Genomic DNA, 19,740 nt, shown 5'->3' with positions numbered 1-19,740 from the left:
GAGCTCCATATAGTGTTCTCACATAAGCATTGAATATGCTTTCTTGCTGCCAAATTACAGAGTAGTGACCACATAGCAGTAGGGATAATATGGAAGAACTGCTACACACCTTGACTTTCATGTCTTGTTAGCAGCAAAGAGGCTATATTTAGAGATTTTTACCTTGAGTTTAAGAGTAATGTCAAACTTTAAATTCAGTTCATATATGCTTTACTGAAATAACCTCAGCTTTTCATATTTTCAAATATATCCAGATAGTACAAAAGAATATCTCATATTTACACAATTTTCATATCTGTACACTCTATGGCAGCATGAATTGAGAATTGTATGCCTTGCATACATTTTTTTTTTTTTAAGTTTGGAAAAGGATCAGTAATAAGCAAGTAGGCCTAATCACTATAGAACATTTTAAATAGCTAACACAATTGCCAAACCTAAAGAGTAACACAATGAAATAATGTTTAAAAAACCCAGATGAATAAGAAAAACACTGCTCTGAAAATTTATAATTATGCATAAGATGTTACTTTTAATGTCAGAATCTATGTGGCTTTTTTTTTGTGGGGACAATGTTTATATAAGATAACCCAACAAACTTGACCTGGACTTTGTTAACTCTGAATATATTTTTTTCGAACCGTAAAGTGAAAAAGTAAAGATATAATTAAAGAGAAGCAGCTGAAGAAGAACAAAAAGCTCAAAGTATCGTTGTTACTACGTATTTTCATGGATTCATTCATCTTGATACATTTGTGGATATCTTTTACTTCTCAACAATCTAAGAGTAATTCCTTTGTTTTGTAATACATACATGTGTAAGAGATCAACTTCATAGCAGCAGAGTTATACTTTTTTTTAATATATATTTGTTTGGAGCCAACTGTCTTCCTCATTCATGCCTTATAGAGAAGTACATAAATACTTTGTGGGCTGTCCTTCGATCAGAATTTAATGAATACAGTTTAGAATACTTTGCCAGTGGCTGTAAGGTTCTGGTCAAGCTTGTGTCACTCATTGTGAGATCTTGGTCAAACATGTTTTAGCAATTGTCTGTGATGTACACCTAACAATCATTTTAGGCTTTTTGCTTTGGACACATATAGAAACCACATTTCAAGACTCTTGATTGGGTAGCTAGCCCAGGCAGATAAAATACTTCAATGGCATGATTGATTTGGCAGGCAAAACTGATGTGAGCCTGTGTAAGATTTGACTTTTACTTTAGTACTACTATTTCTAAAAAGAAAGACCCAATGTTTAGCACATATTTTCAGCTTAAATGTTAAACCATTAAAAACTGCTAAAAAGAAAGAAAGGCTTTACAGGCATGGCTATCAACAATAAGTCAAGTCAACTTTATTCTGATGGCCCATCAAAACAGCATGAGCAGACAGTTCTTCGCTAATAAGGGGAATTTAAACAAGGGTCAATTTTGTCCAAGTGGCATCGTATGGCGTTGAAAAATTAAGCCAACATAAAAAAACTGCAACTCCCTCAAGAATCCACTTGAGGCTAGCTGCAACAGCCCTCCAAAGTCCCATCGACGCTTATAAAAATCCGTCTTAACAGCCTGTACAAAAAGCAATTTTGGTTGTGTTGTTGCTGTCTGTCAGAAGATTAAAGGCCCGCATCTTCTCCAGCTTTTTGGCTGTTAAGAAGTTGACAGTTTAAACAGCATTTTCAATCTTGCATTTTTGATTCGTCATTAGCCTTCAAAACTGCCCTTCAGTAATCAGCGGTTGACATCACTGAGACTACGTCCATATTTAATACAGTCTATGATTTGCCCTCAGTAATTCTCTGTGACAACCTCATCCTAAAGTAGTTCAATCCAGTCTGCCACCTGATTAAACCTGTAACACCGCCATGATCCAGACTCATACGACACATGTTCTGTAGTGATGCAAGAGGTGCTAAGTCACTGCATGTGCACACAATGATTCATGTAGATATTGATACGCAGGCACATACGCCTTAATACAGTGATGCAACCCTCATTTAGGAGATTTTTGGACCCTGCAGTAGAGAGGGGATGTAGTAGGGTGGGGTTCGCATGTGTAACCAGCCTGGCGCAGACATCTTTCCCGTTGCTCCCTTAGCTACGCTGGCGCCATCTGTCATCTGCATGAACATCTGCAAACCCAAGGTGCCCTTGTCACCCAATGTTAGAGCAGTATGTTTGGCATTTCCATTAAGGAAACCCGGAGTGATTCCTCAGAACAAAACCTATTAGACCGGATGCCGTTGTGGAGAATCAGCTGGGTTGCAGAGGAGCATTAAATAGTAGGATTCCTCCTCAGGCAACGTCATACGGCTGTCCAGCTTGTCTGACTAGCAGGACATCTCATCTGCTAACTCTCAGACAATTTGGCCTGAGTCTGTGATTTCTTTATGAGCCTCAGCTCAGAGAACACAGGAAGCAGGGGTGCTGAGGCTGCTACACTACCCCCTGATATCAAGGATAATAAAATCCAGCAGTTAATAAATTTTTTTAATGAGAAACATTTCCCCGTCTTTTTACTGATGTTTATTCCAGCGTAATTTGTGGCAGGAAAGTTGTTTTATTTCTGTTTTTTGTCTTTTTTTATTTTCAACTTTTAGTGCATGCCTTTTTCAACATTTAACATTTTTATGACTCACTGAGGCAGTTCAGAGAGGTTTCTTTTATTATTTACTACGATATTCAAGTGACCAAAGTATTTAGGGCATTTATCAACCTGTCAGGCGAAGCCCTGGAGATAAATCCTGTTAGCTACCACGAGATAATATAGGACAACTACTAGTTTATTGTGACATTTACCTTTTTTTGCCCCAAACAACCTTAACATCTTCCCTTTTTTTTGCCCTGTGTCTGTTTGAGTGGAGAAACATTTTTTAAAATAATTTTTAAAAATGTCAATCAGACATTCCTACCCTGGCCAATGAAATAAAAAAAATGCATTAACAATGGCTTCATTAGATTAATTTACTCCTTGGAACTCAAACTCAGCCTGACTTCAAGCCACCCTGCTAGTCTCCTCCAGCCTTCATCCTCCTTTCTTCTCTCTGATATACTGCAAAACAGATGGCTGTCCCCATCCTCATTTTGAATCAATCCCCCCTTTTTTTTTGCACCCAAGGTTATAACCAAAATTGATGTTCACATTAAACTACAGGAGACTTCACCCTGCTGTTGCCCTTTTGTGTTGTCCCATGTTTGACTTTACAGTAAATAAATATGGAGGAAAAATGACAGATAATATTTTAATATGCTGAATCAGAATTGATCCTATTTGAGATATTTTCAGATCTGGGGGCAGATGGATTAACTGTGCTAAGAGCGGACAGTATATTATTCACCACCGCAGCTCTCTCAAGAGTGTTACTGTCTATTGCATATGATTCTGAGCTGGATTACGGCATCAAGATCGCAACAATATGCTCATTGTCCACCATGCAGGGTTATAATCTCAAAGATTACTCTCCGATGAAACTAGCCGCATTCTCTCTGGATGATATGGTGTGATATAGGATTTTTTTTTTAGAGGAAGCTTTGTCTGGGAGCATCCTTTTTAGAGATTCTCTGATCTTTCCCTTTCCTGGTTTTATTTCAATTGTCCTCCTCTTTGTTGTTTCCATATGAAAGCTGGACGCAGCAGCGGGCAAAGCTTCGCCTCCCACAGCTGCCTCTCCAAAAGAAATGGGCAAACACACGCACACACGAACACCAAGCTCGCTACCATCTGCTGCAGTGAATGAGCTAGGATGCTGCTGTCGAGTTAGTTGTGAATTCGAAACAGCAGCTGAGAGGACACAGTGTGCCCTGACCACACAGAGTGGCACCGCCACTGCCTGGCTGCCTGGCACTACACGCTCCATCTGACACACTGATGAGTCCTCACACGCAGGATAAAAGACTGCGGGCCAAAATTACAGACAGGATTCCAATTTAGTGTGAGCTGAAAACCTATTGAATTGTGATCTTAACTCACCAGATTGTTCAGGACAAGAAGTGTCCAGAGAATGAGCCATGAAATCAGTGCAGCAATGAACTGTTGCAACTCTTTCTAGTTGGCCTTGTAAAGGTTTGCAAAATTGAATCTCTGAAAGTCTCCTTTTCTTTCTTTTCTTTTTCCTTTTCCTGGATGGAAAATCTGACCTACAATCTTTGTGAGCAGGTTATATGATACGGAAAGCCTTTCAAACGCTCTCTGAGAAAATGTACACTTGAATAACAGAAGAAAAGAGGAATAGGTATCAAGCAGGCATAGACACTGAGCATACAAAACAGAACCCAAACAAACACACTGGGAGCCCAACATTCAACACCGGCCAAAAAGTGTCCGACAGAGAGAGCTGCCTTTGTAAAGAGCACCTGCACGCCATAAGAGTCTCCAAAACAAAAAGTCTAGCCTCAACAACTCTTTACAACTCTGACAGCCACTGGTTTTCTTCCTGGCGGGTTTGTATGAGTCTCCATTTAGGATACTTAATGTTTGCTTATTTGCAAGTTGTCACCTGGCTTGTTTACTCTTCTTTCTGCTAATTTAGAACTCACCTTTGTCCTAATGGGCTCATTAGCAGCGGCCCCATTCCAGGAAGAAAACCACCAGGTTAAAGCCTCACATTTGTGAACCGAGCGACACGGCTCAGGCGCCGCACTTTAAATGAGGCTTGGCCCCCTTTCTCGCAGGGAAGCGGCAGGGAAAGCTGCCAAAAATGTGTTTTCACTTTTATGTATTTTCATAAGTCATCTAGCTGGCCATTAAAGTTGATATTTTTCAAAAGAAGTTGCATCTCTTCCAAAAAACGAAACATGCTTGTGCTAAAATTAAACCCCCTTTTCTCCAGGAAGTGAGAATGTAGAGTTTAAAGAACATGCTTACAATATATTTTATTCGAGTAGGTGGGACAACAAGTCTCAGAGTTTTCACATCTGGCAACTGCTGCTTTTTCTCTGAAACTCTTGTTTCGTACTCTGCTGATGCTCGTGTTTGTTCATCAAGGCCCTCAAGACAGTTGGCAAAGCCCCCACTTTATGTAGAATCAAATTTATATTTCAACAACAAAAATCAATTAAATAATCATGTAAAAAAAGTGCAAACCATTAAATTAACTGATTGTGATTTATTTATACATGATTCAGTAAGAGAAAAAAACAAACTAGAAGAACATAAAGAAAAACAGACGTTTGCAAAATAATTGTTTAATAGGATTAGTTTTAATAATTAGGGAGGTAAGCTATGGACCTCGAAGACGAAGTGGGTCTCTGAAAATTCCACATTTTTCAAGTTCTTCAACGACATCTGATTTGTAAATAAAATATATTCTCAAATACAACAAATATCATATGTGCTGTTGGTCAGCTACTTTTAATGCAAAGCCATTCGGTCATTAATTGCTTTGTCACTGTAGGTTTAATAACCAGAATATGTACCTGCTACGTCTGATGGCTCTCTGAATAAGGGACTGAATGAAAGCGATTGATGAGCAGGGCGACGACCTTCATCTAATATGTCACTTTATTAAATGTAGGGCACTTGTGTAAGTTATTACACTTTGTTTTGAATCCACACAAAAAAAATCCCCTTTTGTGTGTCTCAAGACACAACAAGTTAATCAGACCAAAATGAATTTGAATTTGTTGCTATACCCTCTGATACTAAACACAAGAGTGTTCTTTGATAGATCGAAGCAGTGCTACCTATACCAAGCAAAATGCTAAAAGTTCTGAAACTGATGCAGTTAGGTCAGGATTTTTGCAGGAAAGGATCTTGTTTAGGTTAAGACAACCACGAAAACAAAACATTGAGGTTTGCATAAGATTAAGTGTTCACTTAGTTAAATAATAGGCACAGATCACATAATGTAAGCAAGTGATTTTGGTAAAAGACTTGTTTATTTAACCCATCCATTCCCCATGGGTGAAAATCTGTAATTCCTTACAAGACTTATGCAGGTGAACAAAAAATATATACCAAAAATCTGAGCTTGACAAAACTCTGCCAAAATTAGGAGAATTCTTTCCCTTTCATCAAAGGAAGAAAAGATAAGTCCCCCTCTTTCCTTACCTAATCATTTACACATGGTCCCTTATGCCCAGTAAGTAAATGCATGTTTTTACACATTTAATACCAAATATATTCCAAAGATGTCGTACCTTAAGTGAGTGAATTTTCCCCACTTTTAATGTCTTCCTGCTACCCAAAAGGTGTGCCAGAGCCTGATCGAGAGGGTATGAAAGTGATCTGAAAAGAAAAAAGAGAGCGAGAGAGAGAGATCGATGAGAGCGGTCTGGATTGGTTGAGAGCAGACAGACAGGGAGGTAAAACTGAAAGCAGATGGCAAAGCTGGCACCTGTCTTACGCTAAAATCTGTTTGGAGCCGTTTTCCACATGTCTTTAAAAAAAAAAAAAAAGCCAATTCTGCAAATATTGCCAAAAAAGACACTCTCAGGTTTTAACCCTTTGTCACCATCCTCTCCCTTAGCATTTCACTCATAAAAGGATGCCCCCCTCTGAACAGGAGGACATACAAAACCTCTCTCAAATCCTTCCACTCTGTCTCACCCGGGTCTTGTAAGCAAACAGAGGGGGCATTCAGAACAGGAGAGAGTCTCATTTAAAGCGTTAATCTGTGGGCCACATGCTGCACAACAGCAGAGGACCCACAGTAACAGACCTGACACACACACTAACACACGCTCACTTACACACACACACACACGCACACACACACACACACACACTCAGAGTAACCAGGCTTTCCCAGGCTAAACATGGCACGTATTTGGCACATTGGGACGTCTGTTCCAGGTGGCTGCATGTATAAGTTGTGATCAGTTTGAACCCGCTCTCCTTCACAGAACTATAGGCTGCTGGTGCTTTTACGTGTTTGAGCCCTCTTATGTGAATAACAAGGGCTCTAGACGAGTGCAAAAGACCTTTGTGAAACGTACATTTTCTATTCTGTTTTTCTTTCCTCCCTGGCAGTAATTCAACTTGCAAAAACTTGAAACTTGCTTTTTGTTTCCCTTTATTTATATGTCAAATTCGTGTTTCCATAATGGTGCCAAAGTGCAGACTGTGAAGAAGTGTCTCTGTCTGTTTTATGTCATGATAAAGTTGCTTTGGCTTTCGATAAACACTGCATGCATTCAACATTCGAATGCAGTTCTGTCTGCAAAATGAAGATTTTCAAACCACATCAAATCTGTAACAAAATAAAAAGACTAACACTATGTATGTTTTTGAATGGAGGTAGTGTAGAGAAAATATGTTTTCTGTTTTGTTGTAGTTAAAAGAAGGCTATGAGTTTTAATGTAAAAGTATATGAAGATCATTGAAGGATAACTGCTGTTTAGTTTAGTTTTAAAAAAGGGATGCATGCACAGAATTTTTCTAGTTTTAATCTGGAATGAACAAAATATTTCACTTAACTGACAAATGTATTAAGACCGATGCCAACATTTAAGGCTCAGGGGTCGAGCACAAGGCTCTTACAACCCCTTCTTTGTCTTACGGCAAGTTGGAGAATGGAAATAATCAAACATACACCATTACGCTTGAATCAAATGAGAAAGAAAAGATCCACTAAATATTGATCAGGGAGTCTGAACAACTCAGTTTCTAGTATAAGAATAGCTGCTTCGGACTGGCTAATTAAAAAAAACACCTTCAAGATTCAAGATTCCATTTATTTGTATTTTTTCTCATGCATCTGCATACATAAAAAAAGATGAACTGCTGTTCTCTCAGCCCAAAGCAGTGTGACAAAAAACATTGACATTGAACACGTAGACACATACATATACCAAAAAATCCACGAAGGGATAAAATCAGTTCTAAAAGTACAGTAAAACAATTTTTTTTAAAGCACAGATAATATAAAGAAGGAAAAAACAAAATACTAGAAATAACAAAAGCAACATACGGTAAGCGCCACAGTCATTAATTCAATTAGCTCTAAAAGGTCTTTTTAATGACACGTAACATCGACACAACACAGACAAGATAAGAAAACACTGGCATACATAACAGCACCTATTACACATAAAGACATTGCTTGTCCATCTATTTCTATTCCTTCTTTTTCTCAGCATATATTTCAAATATATTATCTCTGCCACTTCAAACAGTATATATTATTATAATGTGCCTCGAGCTCTTCTCCTAATCTTTTTATTCATTTTATGTTAGCACAAGCCTGTTTCGGATTTTGGCGAGACTCAATTGAAACCCTTCTGTTGGTCATTAAAGACTTTTTAGGTTATGACCACTGTCTAAACCTTTAAAATGGAATACATTGGATTCGATTAGATTTTTTGGAGCTTTAGCTTTGTAACCACCTTACCTTTAAAACCTACTTTTCAAGCAAACTGTTCACCAAATTTAGATTTTTATGAATAAGCAAAACATGGCTCTCTTATGCTAGTAGAAAAACATTGCACAATACAGAACTCTGTCACACTCAATTATTGTTAAAGTGTTTATATACACACTTCTCCAATTGACTCCTTTTATTACAGTGGACTAAAATTCATCCGCTGAACAGGGGAGTCATTTATTACTCACCTTTTCATCCTAAGTGAAAAGGTGGTCCACTACACTAATAGATTGCAGGAACTGTGCATTTTTAACAAGGCTCTTATGCCAAAACGTGCTTGTTGTCTGCTACATTACTTTTAGTTCACACCAAACTTGGAAAAAAAAGGTTTGTAATACTTGGCTGCATAGAAACTTATTGAATTTGAAAGGCAAAGAAAGTTTAGCAAAGCAACGTCTTTTATTACCTTTGTAAATGTTTAAAATTTTTCACTTGTGTCCTATTTTGTCTTTCCTCATTGTGAAAATGTTAAACAGCTATCTGTCAATCATCTGAGTTTCTGTCTGTTTAAAACTATACATTATTTTGAAATCGGGTCTCTCCTGTAAAAAAAAGATTCTGATGCTTGAAATAACAATATTGAAATAAAATAAAATTCACTTCCTTCTTTTTCCGACTGAGATGTTCGTCATTGTTTGTAGCTCTTCAAGCTCCCCAGCAGAGTGTGCTAGAGGATCCACATCTCACTTTTCCCTCTTTATGCCATACTTAATCTGCAGCTCACAAGTCCTCTCACATTCAGGCCTTCAGTCCTGCACAAAGGTCACAGTGAGCCAGTAAGTGTACACCTGTCAAAAGCTGTTGCCACCCACGCCTTTCAAGTTCCACCAAACTTTTATAAACTGAAAATAGCTCCTTTCCTTCCCTCCTCTAACTTCTTTTTTTCATTTCCAAGGGAACCACAAATTGCATCCAGATTTTCACACATAGTAACTTAGTGTTTTGGGCTATTTGGAACTGAAACAATTACAAACAAACCTGTATTATAGCCTGTCTCCACTAATGGATTTGAGAAGAAAATAAAGCATTTCTGTTTTCCCCCCTCAGGTTATTTGAGATTGCGGGCTCATTTTCTAATTATGGTGGCCATTCTTAAAGCATGCTGTGCATGTTTCTCAGTCATTTCTAGCTTTAATGAAAATATGTGCATGCAACTGCACTATTCCTGTTTTTCTAACCTTTGACATCCCTTTAGTTTGTGTTTCTGGGATGATAAATCATGATTGGAGGAACAATTACGGGATTTTTCTGTGCAAAGCGCTCGCACTCAAAAGTTTGTTGGAAAATCGTTTGTGTGAAAGGAAATGTGAGACATATGGCAAAGCAGGTAGACGAAGAAATCAAAATAAAAGTGATTGAAAATACAGAGGGGAGTTCATGTTTATGTTTTATTGCAGATTGGCACTGTCCCATAGGTTTGAGCTTCTCTCTAGTGCTGGTGGTGCCCAGAGGTTGTTGCCATGCAACTCAATGTGGCACACACATATACACACACTCATACACACGCAAGCACACACAAGCACCAACAATGGTCTGCTTTATGAGGTGCCCACCGATGCCATGGTAACCTCCTCGTTCTGGGCAAGACGGGCAGAGCGATGTGCCAAAAAAATGCCATGGTTCCTTTTTTTCCCTTTTTCAAACCACGTTGCCCAGAAACCTTTTGAAACTTAATAAGTGAGACCAGTGGGCAGACAAATTACGATGGGAGTGTGCAAGGGAGAGCGGGGGAGAGGGTTAACTTTCAAGTTTTAGTGTGTCCTGTCCCTCAAACATCAATTTAACCTTGAGTGGAAAAAGGAAGCTGGATGATCACAAATACGCACTCGTGACTCTGGAGAGGGGCACAACTTCACACCAAAACGTAGCCAACAATGCCATGCAACAGATTGTTACGTGCATATAGGTAAGTGTTGGAATGGTGACTCAATCAGACATTTTCTGTGCGTGCTGCATTTTACTCAAAATGATCCAGGGCTTCTCAGTGTGAGCTCTCGACCTGTGTGCATACTGCCTGGAATCTGGTACAGTTACATAACGCTTTCGACAGACGGAAAGCGGGAGTAGGGGACAAAAGGGCTCCAAAGAGGGGCGAGGGTTGCTCTGTTGGCGGAAAAATCTCAGGTGAAAAAACACTAATGGAAAATTAAGACTATAGGCTGTACATATGTTTGAATGCTCTGAGAGGAAACTGTGAGTGCTTCTGCACTTTCCATTACCTTAATACCAGGTCATATCAACATTGTGCCCAGTCCCAATTTGCTGTAAGGCCATGGAGAGAGCCGGCAAGATTAAATATTGGACTGAATCATGACTGGATGGTAGTGAGGGATTGATAAATGGGTGGAGACGAGGATGGGTCACACAATAGAGCCATGGAGGGAGCTCCTAAATTCTCTTAAAGAAGGATCCATGCCAAGCATGGCTCGTCGCGCAGCCTCACACTAAAACCCGCCCTGCAGTTGCCACTCGTTCGCCCCCACCCCTCAATCCCTTTCCTCAGTCACTATGCGTGTGAAACACTGAGACACAACGTAACACTCGCAGCAGGATCACCACTGGGGAATACATGCTATGTTAATGGAAGTTGCATTCACAAGCTGTCATTGGCTGTTAATGAAGCTGTACATAAACATACAGGTCTGTGCTGTGTACAGGCTGGCAGGTAGGCCGACAGAGGAGACAAGGAGACAGACACAAGGGCAGAGAAATAGAGACAGCATCATATGTTGCAGGGCAGACAGGCAGACAGGCAGAGACAGGCGGCCAGATCAAATAGATAGAATGGATCAGATAAAATGTGCCGTTCCATGGGATTGAGCACCAAACTCAAACAATAGGGCAAACCAAGCCTACTCTCCGACTGCCCTTTTTATTTTCTATAATAAGCATAACTAAATAAAATCCACAATAATGCTGTCCGCATGTGAAATGACTAAATGTTTACACCACAGAAGAAAATGACTTTCGTTTGTTTTTATTATGTTCATCAGCAACAGACATCCCTCTGGTTTGCATGCACACAGCAAGGAGAAGAGAAACATCAGACTGGTGATGTGAGCGAGGCTGAAAACTATTTGGCCGAGGGGTTTTCTTTTCTTCCTTTTTTTTTTTCATCAAACTGAGTGTAAACAGCTCCATCTTTAGCACTGGTGTTAAAAGTGTCTTGCAGTCTTTCTGTTGTCTCCTATCAAATATAAAATAGGTGCAACAAACATTAATACTATTACAGAATGAAAACAGCAAAGAGAAGGGTGTGATGGTCTGAAAAAATCCTACCTGTTTTTTTTCTATTATATTTTTGTAATAAAAAATACATCTGTATGATATTCTAATATTCCCCTTTTAAATATAATATTTTACCTTTTACTCTACCTTTTTCTGCTTAGTTTTTCCCCAGTTTTACTGTAATTAAATTAATGTTCTCTAAAGACAAAAATAGACTTTCATTCTTAGCAGTTATGTTTGACAAGTATTTGTTCTGTAGTTAGTTTCTCACACAGGGAGACAAAAAGTTCTAAACAATAATAATGTTTCATTTGTAGAGCACTTTCTGCATACAAATAACAAACTGCTTTACACTTGAATAAGAGAGACAATAAAAGCAGCAGACAGAAAGTTAACAAACCGACAATAAAATCTGACTAATAAAATAAAGTCAAAGAACAAAATCAGAATAAATCCTTTTTATAAAAGACGTCTGAAGTAAAGATGTAAAACAAGGGACTGACTCTACAAGTTTGATCCCCTCCGACAGGCTGTTCCAAAGTCTGGATGCTCACAAACACACACACACACACACACACACACACACACACACACACACACACACACACGCACACAAATTAAAAATTAAAAGAGAAGATAAAAAGGATGATAAAGACCCAAACTGGTCGATTGGTTTGTTCCAGTTATTTGGTGTATTGAACCTGAATGCTGCCTCTTAGCAGCTGGACCTGTCCCGCCCTGATTTAGAGATGTCAAACCTCATCAGGTGATCAAACATGGATCACAATCATTTAATCCTTTTAAATTCATCCCTACAATCGTTTTAACACAACATTTGACATAAGTAGACCGCCAAGGGGGGCTGTTAAATGTAGGAATAGATCTCATTTTAATGAGTTTCATGCATACATTATATAACACATATTCTTTATACTTCATACTATACTAATGTTCTTTCACGTTAAAGAGAAGTACATACTTTTAGTTGGATACTTGCAGTAGATTTGATTTTAAATATGGTGTGGGGAAATGTACCTTTTGATTAATCTGATGCTCATGAGGCAAGTGTTTGACAAGCGGGAAACACTTAGGATGTGAAATTACTGATCCAATCTTCAGTTTAAAGGTACAGCAGAAGATTTTGTAGTGTTTTGAATAAAGCTTTGTTTATATGTATATTTTTACAAGCCTGTTAATTTGAATGTTTGACTTCAATGTTTTAATCATTATTTTTTACATTAGAATCACATGTAGTACCTTTTGTTCTTTACATCACAAGCAGATGTGCCTTGTTGTGGATACAATGAACACCAAACAATATGGAGGAACACAAACATGCACAGAAAGAAATCAAAATATGAAAAAAAAAGAGTGCAGACACAGACAGTATGCATACCCTGATGAGCTATTTAAAAGATTCCCCAGAGTCTTTATGTCACACTGACAGATTCAGGTGCTATGGTCAGCTGATGCAATCACTAGTTGTCAATAACTAAATGCTCACATTGTGTTTAACCAACTACTGATCTAGTCATATTTGTAATATCAAAAGTGATCAAAAAAAGAACTATCTTTAAAATGTTTGTTTCTGATAACGTATGTTCAAATTGTAAATACCTTGAAAAAATGTTGGTGAAATGATAGATAGATAGATAGATAGATAGATAGATAGATAGATAGATAGATAGATAGATAGATAGATAGATAGATAGATAGATAGATAGATACTTTATTGATCCCGAGGGAAATTCAAGTTTGTTTGTTTTTTGTTTTTTTTTAGATACAAATGAGGTTAGGTGACAAAATGATGAACATTTCCGGTCTTCAGTCCTTCTAGTTTATAATTCAATTAAATTATTCATACCAAATACAACTACTTCTGAAATAGCTATTTTTTTAACAGTGCATGTTTTGGCACATAAAGGTTGTTTACATTGCTCTGATGAAACTGAGTACTACTATGAGTAACAAAAGTGGATTAAAAAAAGGACAGATGACACACTTTGTTTTCAGTCTGCAATAGTGAGCGTTCAATGGAAGCTCTTCAGTAACCTGGCTCACACATCTGAGCCTGGCCTGCGGCCTCCTGGAAAATGTATATCAGCAGAGAGCACAGCTGAGAGAAATATTGTATTTGCATAAAATTCGGACTCATTGAAACATTTAGACATGAACCTACTGTGAGGAAATGACCAGACTTCACATGAGCACATCACAACATGTGTGTGAAACCCTGCTAAGAGTGTGTGGCTCAGTATTCCGTGGCTCTTTGAGCCTGCTCATGGCAGCAGGAGCAATTGGACGGGTGAAGCGAGAGGCACAGCTGCCTGGAGAGGGCTCCGTGGCATTTCTGTGTCCCCTCTCCCTCCAAACACACACACACACACACACACACACACACACACACACACATACACACCAGAACAGATCATACATACAGTATATACCCACACATAAACACACCCTCTCCATCACTCACACCACAGCAGCATCCTGGTAACAGATAGCTCCTGATTAGTGACTCCATCCACTTTGATTGCTTTTTTATATTTACTTTTATTTATCAGCAGACCCAGGAAGAGGATTCTGGCGTGGGTGAAGCTGTGTGGCCGTGTGTGGAATGGCGTGGGAGAGGCAGAGTGACCCCGGGCTCAGGTGGCAGCTGTGTTATGACTTCTCTGCCAGGTCATGGTGGATGGTAGGACGGATGTTTCCTCTGTCTATATCTCCATCGCTGTCTTTCTTTGCTCTGTTTGTGTCACATTCTTCTGCAACCCACATCCCATCATGCTCTTGGATGAAACAGCTCTCTGGTGCAGAAAGTGACGGAATGTTTACATGTTGTGCACGTTGCATGTTTCCACAGTGCGCGTTTGAAACCACTGTGTGTGTGCAGTGACGTGCAAAGCGTACGAGGTGTTTGGTGTTTAAGGCCAAACCAGAGAGGACAACAACCAGAGATTGAGATGTCGTTATTTGATTACATTTTAAAACTGATTTTGTCAGTTTGCTTGAACCTCAATAAAATAATGATAAAGTTAGATATTACAACATATTTGGTCAATGAAATCAAGCTACAGTGATAGAGGTACTTTTTCTCAGTTTGTCATATTACATTCTAATCTCCAGATAATTTGGGTGATTGATTCCGTCACAGATATCTGGGACTTATCCCAAAGGAAGTGAGGTTTTAATTAAAACCTGTTATCATCACTAGAGGAAAGGATTCAGAATTTATTAAGGCCATGATACACTTGAGGTACTTCTTTTCCCCCTCATGATACTATTATGACTAAACGACTGCACATGTTGGTTTTCAACAATAAATGTCTGACTTCAGATTCTGGTGTTTTTATGCTGTGAAATGACATATATATTATATTAATGTGAACAGCAAATCATTGCATTTTAGTGTTGGTGATTTAAAAAAAAGTGTTTCCCATAGCAGCTGATTTTTGCGCTTTTGACCCCCAGTGTTTTTGACAAAAACATCCACAGTTTGGATCAGATCTGAGAGCTCATTTATTCCAGATTTCGCATATTGACAACATCAATCACTCGGCTCTCTTGGTAGCCGCGGCGTTATTATTTGCCCTCCTGTGGCGGTTGGTGTTGATCACAGAGGTGTCTTGAGGCCTGACACAGTTTGTAAACCCGCGGGTTCCTCTCAGCGCCAGCCTGCTGCGCTCTCTGCTATGTAGGGCAGAGCTAGAACCACCGCCTGGGTGGGGATGAGGAGGGGAGGTGCGGTGGGGCGGTAGAGGGAGAGGGGGGCGAATCGGAGGGATGGCAGCCAGCATTGGGGCCCCATGCAGGGATACAGGCGATGGAGAGACGGGAGGAGGGGTGAAGGGGTTACAGGGTGCTACAGAGGGCACAAAATGGCACGGCTAGCAAAGGAGCATTCCCTCTGTCTGTGGACATGAAGCGTCTCGGTTCTGTGGTGCACAAAGCCAGGAGGGCGTCACGCAGGTTTCAATGGGACTATTATTTTCATAAATTTTAATAATTATTAATCTGTCCTGGCTCTTATTGGAATTTACACAAACACTAGGATGCAGTTGAAGGTCACCAATAATATCTTGCTACAGAGTCTAGATTGTTTTCTTTAAAGGTGCAATATGAAACTCCTACACACAGCTCTTAAAATAAGTACTGCAGTCCAACTTCAAAACCTTGGAGGGAGCTGCCCCCTCCTCTAGAGTCGAGGCACACGCAGCTTCAGTGTTTCATGATTCACTTTTATGAAAGAGTGACTAAAAACGCTTATTTAAAAGATGAGTGCTTTAAATAAGTAGATCAAGATAAGTACTCACTACTATGCCACATTCTTCGGAAACACTGAGGTAATAAAGACATGATGTAAAAAAGACACTGTGGTAATAAAAGATGGTGGACGAAGCAACAGAGCCCACCATGATGTTGGTTGTTTGTCGTTATATATGTTTGATGTTTTATTGGTCGATTTTACTACAATGGGAAATTTTAGCCTCTGTGACTTTGAAATACTGAAATATTTTCTTGGTGCTAATTTCCTTGTTGGAGCTGGACAGGTGTTCTTATCAGCAAACAAGAGGAGAAGAACCAGTTCGAGGATGCAGAAAAGAAAATACAGAGTAGCTCCATTACCGGGATGCCGGTCGATGTCATCCCCCTACCCCACCCCAACACACACACCCACGCACTCACTTGTGGTGTATTTGTCTTTATAATTTCTGCTGTGTCCTCACCCTGACTTCACACAGAAAGTGTGCTATGAGGCTGGCAGGAAAAAAGTCTGGGCAAAAACCAGCATTAAACATGTATTGTCTTCACACGTGTAGCTCCCCCCAACATTTCCTGGACATTTTCAGGAGTTTTGTGTCACAGCACCATTATGAGGGTCACATGTTCTCCGTTTACAACGCTCAGAAATAATTGTACAACTGCTTTTGCAGATGAAGTGACAAGTAAATTGACCTTAATGTGAGAAACTGGTCCGATTCCCCTTAAAGTGAAACTAAGTTGAATTAATTATTTTCCTAAAAAATCTGATTTTTAGATTGATTCATGTCTTTAAATTTATTTATCTTGATTGTTTAAAGTAGGTTCTTGTTAAGGTGACAGTTTGCATCACATAAAAAAAAACAATAGCTTAAGAAAGTCTGAAAGAATGACACATCTCTAAGTGATTCTCATATTTTTGGTGTGACTGAATTCCTAAAAATATACTTGTTATATGAAGAGAAATCTGTTTGTTAGATTGTCCTTTGTATTTCTTATGTGCTGGCTTTGAGTAATGGTGGGATTGCTTCAGTTGGATTGTTTTTTTTTTAATTGTATCCAACATCAAAACCAGGTGGGTGTTCCAACCTGTCTCCTTACAGGTTGTTGTCTCTTGTGTTCTGATGTCCATCTCTCTCCCTCCTTTTCTGTCTCCCTCTCTCCCATCTTTTTTCAATCTGTCTCCATCTCCATCCCCAGACAGACCCTCCCATCAGTTCCCATTTCCCTCCGTCTGGCTCGTCCCTTTCCTTTTCACCCAGATGACCCTGCCACCACCCCGTTCCTTCTGTCTGTCTGGCTCTTCTTTACCCAGATGCCCCCCAAACCCCTGCCCGCTCCATACCATCCTCCCTCTCTCTCTCTCTCTCTCCTCTCTCTCTCTCTCTCTCTCTCTCTCTCTCTCTCTCTCTCTCTCTATATATATATATATATATATATATATATATATATATATATCCATCTCTCTCTTTCCTCTTTCTTTCTCTTCATCACTGTCGTCTCTCTCTATATCAAAGAGCGTCTCTTGCTCACTCTCTCGCTCGGTTTCCCTTTCCCTCATCCTCTCCCACTGCACAGATGCCTGGCTTGGTTCGCAACAGCTGTCTCGCCATGTGCCACTACCAAGTGTTGCCTCTGACTGCCGGGCCGAGTTGGAGGGTGGTGGTGGTTTGGGGGTGGAGGGTGCAGAGTGGATTAGTCATTAATATTCATGTTCTCCTGAATGTACTACCAAACAGAAAATGGCACCAAAGAGCAAGCTCCACCCATCCCTAAAAAAAGGAGTGGGTTGTTGGGGTGTAAGGACAGAAGGGAGGAAGGAAAGGAGGAAATAGGGAGAAGGAAGGATAGGGGAGTCAGGTGGAAGAGTGTGGGAAATGGAGGCAGACGGATGGCGAGGAGGGGAGGGGGACCAGACTGAGTGGCAAAGATCCATAAAATTACACCAGAGGTGTGAAAGAGGGAGCGCAGTGAGAGGAGGGTATGGGAGGATGCTGTGAAAGAAAAAAGGGAAGGGGGTATTGGAAATTGAGGAAACACAATGGGAATATTTGTGCATTAAAGGCTTTGTAATCGAATATCTATGGTTTGGGAAAAATGCTGGGAAGAATGACAAACTTCTGATAAACACGATGAGGACACTCCAATCGTACTAGCAGCTCTGTAGACCGACAATTACAACAGCAGTGCTAACAGAAATACTTTCTTTTAGCGATAATGGGTATGGCTTTGCAGGATGTAGCATTGCACCATCATCATCAAACCGAAATTGTATGATTTTGTATGAAGTCGAGGTCTATTGTAGATCTAATCTTGTAGTCTCTTGCAACAGGACAAATCTGTTCACTCTGACCTTAAGTGGATTTTCTGTCTGCCATTATAGTAAAAAGTCTGTGGAAAATTGGAGTTAGCCAATGAGCACACACTGAACAGAGTTTGGTTCTTTTGTTTCTTTTTAATGCTCGCCAGTTGCTAGTGTTATATTTTCTACTATCAGCCTTATGGTAGAGTAAAATAACCCCAAAACAGTATTTCAACCACATTTCTATTTTCTGTATGGTCATACAGCCAAATGAGTTGACTGACCTGCTGAACAACAAGACGTTTAGAGGTGCAAAGGTTATTACTACCAAATGTACTACCAAATCTTATGAATGAGGTATTGTGGTTACACAAGTCTCATATTCCTTCTGTAACCACATCTACACTAACAAACAAAATGAGTGTGACACTGACAATCTTCTACAGTTAGCAATGTGTGTGTAAGGCAGTTTTGGGAGTTTGAGTTTTGGCTTTTTCAAAGGTTAGGAAGTAAACCAATGCAATTGACAACATTAGAGGAAAACAACTTTCTGTGCAATGCACTTCCCCTGGGTAAAAAAGGAGTTCTAAGGGAGCCCCAAATGCTAATGCTTGTATGCTAACAAACATCTAGTTAATATTATCTTTATAATGTTGTTTATTACCTTAGTTCATTCATTTAAGTATTTTTACATGCTGAGAGGCACTTACACATCACTTTTATCTAACAAGAGTTTTTGTGTCAAGAGTGTGTGTGTGTGTCTTAAGTGGAGACAGCTAGATTTATTTTTTTCTGATCAAATGTCCAACACACTTGTAATTGTTATCTAACACAAAGTGATTAGGACTTTGGCGATGAACTGATGGTGGTGCTGGAGAGGATATCGAAGGACCACTAAAGTAACGGCAATGCATAGTAAGACGAGCTTGAATGTGTCCAAATATACATTTACACCAAAATATACATTTATGAACCATGTCGTGGTCCTGGAGAGTCAACAGAGTCAGTTGGGTTCATCCCCTGGAAACTATCAATGTATGTACAAAACTTATAGCAGCCAATAAAATAGTTGTTAAGATATTTCTCTATATGACAGAAATGTGCTGGTAGTGCTTATAGTAAAAAGTAAAGGATTACCAAAACAGAGGGATTTCTCCTCTGGGGACCATGATTGCCATCCAGGTGTTGTTAAGACATTTCAGTCTGGACCACAGAGGTGTCATGTCATCATAACATTGCTAACCTGACTGCAGCAGGAACTCAAAAGAGAGGAAACAGCTTCCACTGTGGATCTGAAAAGCAATAATTGAAGCACAAAAAATGATGCACAATGGAGTGTGTCCGTGAGAGATCCTGGATGAGCACATAGAGGGAAAGGATGAAGAGTGAGAAAAAGAGGACGGATATGCAGTGAGACAGAGGGGAGTGAGGAGATAGCACATATGATCGACAGTTGGGGTGAGGGGCAGCAGATCTAAGCGGACCGAGGCTCTGGTGGCTCTTCCTCTTGCTTTCATGGAGAGCCAGGAAAAGAGATTATAGCAGCCCTGTTTTTTTTTCCTATGAGGGGGTAGAAGAGG

General features: G+C 39.6%; 2 protein-coding genes across 3 annotated transcripts in view; one reads left to right on the top strand and one right to left on the bottom strand.

The window, feature by feature from the left end:
- gadd45gip1 (growth arrest and DNA-damage-inducible, gamma interacting protein 1) overlaps positions 1-19,740 on the bottom strand; it is a gene marked incomplete at its 5' end in the record, with an annotated part of 34,416 nt that overhangs the window by 9,065 nt on the left and 5,611 nt on the right. The window contains one exon of the mRNA XM_079366883.1: positions 6,143-6,230. Within this exon, the coding sequence (XP_079223009.1) occupies positions 6,143-6,230 (88 nt within the window). The remainder of the gene's footprint in view (positions 1-6,142; positions 6,231-19,740) is intronic.
- Positions 14,088-19,740, top strand: part of nfixb (nuclear factor I/Xb) — a 120,041-nt gene continuing 114,388 nt past the window's right edge. The window contains exon 1 of one of the 2 annotated variants that reach the window (XM_079366855.1): positions 14,088-14,293. In XM_079366855.1, coding sequence (XP_079222981.1) covers positions 14,216-14,293 — 78 coding nt within the window. In that variant the 5' untranslated portion in view covers positions 14,088-14,215. The remainder of the gene's footprint in view (positions 14,294-19,740) is intronic. The other variant, XM_079366859.1, reaches the window with a different exon arrangement.

The sequence above is a fragment of the Symphodus melops genome (genome assembly GCF_947650265.1).
Source record: "Symphodus melops genome assembly, chromosome: 17".
Lineage (NCBI taxonomy): Eukaryota > Metazoa > Chordata > Actinopteri > Labriformes > Labridae > Symphodus > Symphodus melops.
This window is presented reverse-complemented; position numbering and strand designations above follow the sequence as displayed.